The 4,954-nt window shown below is 50.6% G+C and overlaps 1 protein-coding gene across 1 annotated transcript; it reads right to left on the minus strand.

Moving 5' to 3' along the window:
• Window positions 1-2,718: 2,718 nt before the first annotated feature.
• MAGEF1 (MAGE family member F1) lies at window positions 2,719-4,408 on the minus strand. Its single transcript, XM_055308137.1, has one exon. It carries the CDS (start codon window positions 4,182-4,184, stop codon window positions 3,219-3,221), a length of 966 nt encoding a protein of 321 aa, XP_055164112.1. The 5' UTR covers window positions 4,185-4,408; the 3' UTR covers window positions 2,719-3,218.
• Window positions 4,409-4,954: the final 546 nt, after the last annotated feature.

Below are 4,954 nucleotides of genomic sequence, written 5' to 3' on the forward strand. Positions count from 1 at the left end.
TTTGCAGGTCCACAAATGGTATTCGATTGTTCCATGGCACGAAAATCTTAATTTGAGGCTTAGTGGAGAGAACAGACTAGAGTACATGGCCTGTAAAGGGCAAACCATGCTGAGTTTGAGCAAAGAGACACATTCTACATGTAGTCAGCACTCTGAGCACACTGGGGAGAGAGTAAGCAGAGCTGGAATCAGTGTTCACAGATCATTCTTCAACTTTTAGCTTCCTTTTTACCCTCCCGCAGGCCAGTGTCTTGTCATAATTAGCCTGACTACACAATACTTGTTTGTGTCTCCAGAGAGACAGTAGTGTTTAAAGAAAGAACATGAGTCCAGTAGTGTTTAAAGAAAGAACATGAGTCCAGAGACAGATGACCCAAGCCTGGAAGGACTCCCAAAAAGAAGGAAATGTAAAATAGTGAAAAGTCAAACTTTTGACTCAGACTTCAGTTCCAATCCTTATTACACACTATCTCTGAGACCTTTATAGCTTTTCTCTCTTTGCTTAGTGCAAAATGGGACAGATACCTACCCTGTAAAACTGTTATAAAAACCATTAAGAGATATGTAAAGTATAAAAAGGCTGGCTTCTCTTAGGTATTAAATAAATGGCAAGAAGGCACCTGGGTGGCTCAGTTGGTTAAGCATCTGCTTTCGGCTCAGGTCATGATCTCGAGGTCCTGGGATGGAGTTCTGCATCAGGCTCCCTGCTCAGCAAGGAGCCTGCTTCTCCCTCTCCTTCTGGCCCTCCCCCTGCTCGTGCTCTCTCTCAAATAAACTCTTTTTAAAAAATTTAAATAAATGATAAAAATTACTATCTTTAACATCTATAAAATGGAGGTATTTAGTAATACCTACTTTGTAATGTGGCTGTGAAGAGTGGGAGGGGAGGGATGCCTTTGGCTATAGATTTTTGTTTTTGTTTTTTTTTTCTATAGTAGATGTTTAATAAATGGTACTGTTATTAGTCCTGTCTTTGCTAGGTGTTAATACACTCAAATTTCAGCAGTCACATCTGGTATATGTAAAACAGGGGATGATTTCTATACTATTTCACTGCCATAAGGAGATACTAAGTGGAGTGGAGATAATTATACAGGCCCTGCTTGTGTTTTAGAATCATGATAACTAAAATCACATACAACATATTGGAAGCCAGGAATGGGGAACAATGTGCTAAAATCACACTCACCTAGATTGAGGAGCTGGGGACTTGGGTTCTAGTCCTGGTGCTGCCTTTGGCTGACCTAGTGACCTTAGGCAAATCACCAAGTAATCTGATCCTCAGGTGCACACATTGCTGGTGAGAAAATATAAATGTGAGAAATTGTCAGTTATTGTTCCTTGAAGGTAAAGCTAGTCTTCCCATGTTAATCTTTGGAACCTAGCAAAGTCCTTGGCATATAGTGGACACTCAAGATTTCTGTTTGTTTAATGAATTATAAACTGCCCAGAAGTCATCTTTTAATTCATCAGTAAACTTTTTTGCTCATAAGCTTACAGCTTTGGTCTCAGTTTGGTTTGTAGGATCCCTGGGCCTGTGTCCCAAAGTATTTATTTGTATTCCACACCAACCTTAACATACTCAGAAATGTTATTTGAACACAGCTTGAAAGCAGGAAAAAACTGGCAGTAAAGAGTAGAAAAGCAGCACTTCTGTAAATGGCAGCTGCTGGGCGGGGGTAGGGGGTAGTTTCACAGTCCTCTCTACACCCATCTCTGGTTTTGTTATCACTTTCCCTATTATTCCTTGTATCTTTTCTATAGGATGTATCCCCAGAGTGGAAGTGGCAGGCATTGCAGAGGCTTGAACTGCTCACGTAGATGACCCTTCCTGGCTGGTTAAGAATGTGAGCAATGCCTTACAAGTCTCCTCCAGAGGGGAGGTGGCAGGTAGAAAGCAGCCGGTAGAAACCGGGATGAGGGCCCTAGGCTGCCTCGTGCCAGGGGAGAAATCTTGAAGTGGAACTTCTTGGTAGTAGGGGATGTCAGTACATACCCTCCACCCACAGGACACAGTGTTCCAGAACTGTTAAGGGCATTTGGTCTCTGACAGCTTTGGTAGAAGAGGGGACCTTGTAGAGGTTGAGAAGGTGGATGGAAGGGCCCAAAAAGCTAACGGCCACCATCACTGTGTGCTCTAATGAGTTGCCACTGGCAAAGACAGGGTGTTTTCCAGCTCTGCTATGTATCAAGTCTTCTTCCCCTGTTATTGAGAAGCACCTGTGCCCTTCAGTTATTTTCAATACCATTTTCCTCCCTCAACTTCTTTTTCTCCTTTCCCTCCCCTCTGCGTGCCCCATCCTTCCCCACTTCCCCTGAAGTCTGACTGAAGGTAATTTTAGCAAAGCCTCACCAACCAGCCCAGATGGGTTAGGTGTCCCTCTGCAGCCTTCAACTCGCTGCTCTGTAATTTCTGATTTTCTTAATCCCCAGTTCCAGAATGTAGGATTTATTTATTTATTTATTTATTTATTTATTTATTTATTTATTTATTTATTTTAGTCACAGAGAGAGGGAGAGGCAGAGACACAGGCAGAGGGAGAAGCAGGCTCCATGCACCGGGAGCCCGATGTGGGATTCGATCCTAGGTCTCCAGGATCACGCCCTGGGCCAAAGGCAGGCGGCAAACCGCTGCGCCACCCAGGGATCCCTGTAGGACCTTTATCTTGTTCAGCATTCTATCCCCAAATGCCCCCAAACACCACATAAAAGAAGACACTCAGCAAATGTTTAATTTATTGAGTGTGTCAGGGTATAGTTCTAAGTTACTACATTTGCATTTTTCTCGAGATACTATAATAGCTACAAATAGAGGTACAGGTCAGTCTTTTCTCTTTATACAATATAGACAAAAAGCACTGGGAAGCTAGACACCAATTAGCTATTCTTCTCGTGGTACCAGGTGATCCATACTGCTGAGTTCCATCGATTCATTTATGTACAGCATTACAACGCCGCGTCATAACGTGAAGTCTTCGATTTATTTTACAAAACCAGCAAAACCCTACAACAAAATCCTACCGGAAAAAGGAGACCAATCTCATTTATAAACATCAATGTTAACAGTATGTAAACTGTAACAAAACATAGCAAGATACAAAACCTAAGTCCTAGTTACACAGATACAACTTCTCATTAACAACCTACTTATGATACTACCTATGACAGTAGCTTTTTCGCGACCACGAAGACCCTGGTGGCCACCTTGCCACCAGCCCTCACCAGGGGCTGATGCCAGCCGTCTCAGTGGCCCTGGCCCTGGCTCTGGCCCTCATACTGGCCTCCGCTCTGGCTTTGGCTCTGGCCCTGTCGGCCTCGTCTGCCAGGGCCTCACGGTACTGCACTGGCCAGTGCTGGGGTTCTTTCTTATGGAGTTTGGCCACGAACCCCAGGACCTTCATCTTGCTGATTTCCAAGTTGCTCCGGGGACCCCAAGAGAATTCACATTCCGGCGGATTGCTGTGAGGCACCTGCCTATAACTGAGGTATCGCTGCTGCACAAAATCTTCCATAATAAGCCTCTTCGGGTACCCGAAGAGGAAGTGGTACTTGGAGGGACGCACCCCCAACCGACGTAGCATCTCCCAGACCTGTGTCTCCCTGGCACTATTACCTTTCATGTAGATAAGGCCCAAGATCATTATTAGGAGACCCAATCTGGGGCCATCTCCTCCCAGATCCTCCTCCTCCTCCTCCTCCTCCTCAAGAGGTTTTAGTTTGTTGATCAGGATGTAAGTGTGCTGCTTGCGGCCAAGCTGTTTCAGCTCGAAACCAAAGACGTAGCGCAGGTGCTCTGCGGCCCTTGCGATGATCTCAGGCGACAGATCCTTCAAGTCTCCGATAACGTATTTCACCATCTCGGAGCGAGTGATGGGACTCTTCTTCTTGTCCTTCACCAGCAGGAACTGCACCAGCTCGGCCACCGTCCGGTCCAGGCGGCGGTAGGCCCTGCGCCGGGCCGAGGCTTTGGCTGCCAAGGTCCTGGCGCCTCTCGGGGCGAGGGCGGGCTCTGCAGGCCCCTCCTCCCTGCGGGCGCCGAGATGCTCCCCGGGGGTCTCCTGCAGGAGGGGGCTCGCGGCCTCCTGAGAGGCGGCCAGGGCCTGGGTCTCACCGTCGCGGAAGCCATCCTTCTCCCCCTCGGCCCGGAGGATTGGGAGGGCCCCGCTCTCGGGTTTCTGCAACATGTTTTCGGGCGGGCAGGTGCAGAGGGCGTGCACGGGCCGAGGGGTGTGCGAGCCGCCGCGCAAAGCCCGGCGGGGGGGCGGGGCAGAGGCTGGGGGAGCGGGAGGAGGACCGGGGGAGAGGGCAGACGCGTGCTTTCGGGACGCTGAGCCGCACCGCCGTGCACCGGGCTCGGAACGGCTGCCGCAACGCCGCCGGCGCCCACGACCCGCGCGCGGCCCCGGCGCAGCCTGCGTGTGCGCCTGCGCGCCGGGCCGCCGGGCCACTTCCGGCCAGCTCAGCCAAGATGGTGGCCCCCAGGCCGCGCGAGGCCCCGCCCCTTCCGGCGCCCTGCGGCTGCGGGGTCGCTGGCAGGGGCGGTGTGGGGTGTGCGCTCTGCGGCGCGTCTTCGGCTCCGGCTCCGGCTCCGGCTCCGGCTCCGGCTCCGGCTCCGGCTCCGGCTCCGGCTCCGGCTCCGGCTCCGGGGTGGAGGAGGCCAACCAGCACTTGCTCCTCCGAGGCCTGCAGAATGGGAATGTGTCCACGGAGGAGGCAGGCGATAGGCCTGGCGTTTTTAGGCACGTCTTATCAACAAGTGCTTACTTTAAGTCTGTGTACCCAGGATTTTGAGTGATAATCCTGGCTCAGGTGCAGAGCGCGGGACAGGATGCCAGGGAGATCGACACGTGCTCCAAACCCGCTGGGAAACCACTACTGGGAGTTGGGAGTAGTGTCCAGACCAGATCTCTTATCTTTACAGTCTCCCTCCCCGGTGGCGGTGCCGGTGGCGGTG

The sequence above is a fragment of the Nyctereutes procyonoides genome, unplaced genomic scaffold, assembly GCF_905146905.1.
Source record: "Nyctereutes procyonoides isolate TBG_1078 unplaced genomic scaffold, NYPRO_anot_genome, whole genome shotgun sequence".
NCBI classification, from domain to species: Eukaryota; Metazoa; Chordata; class Mammalia; order Carnivora; family Canidae; genus Nyctereutes; species Nyctereutes procyonoides.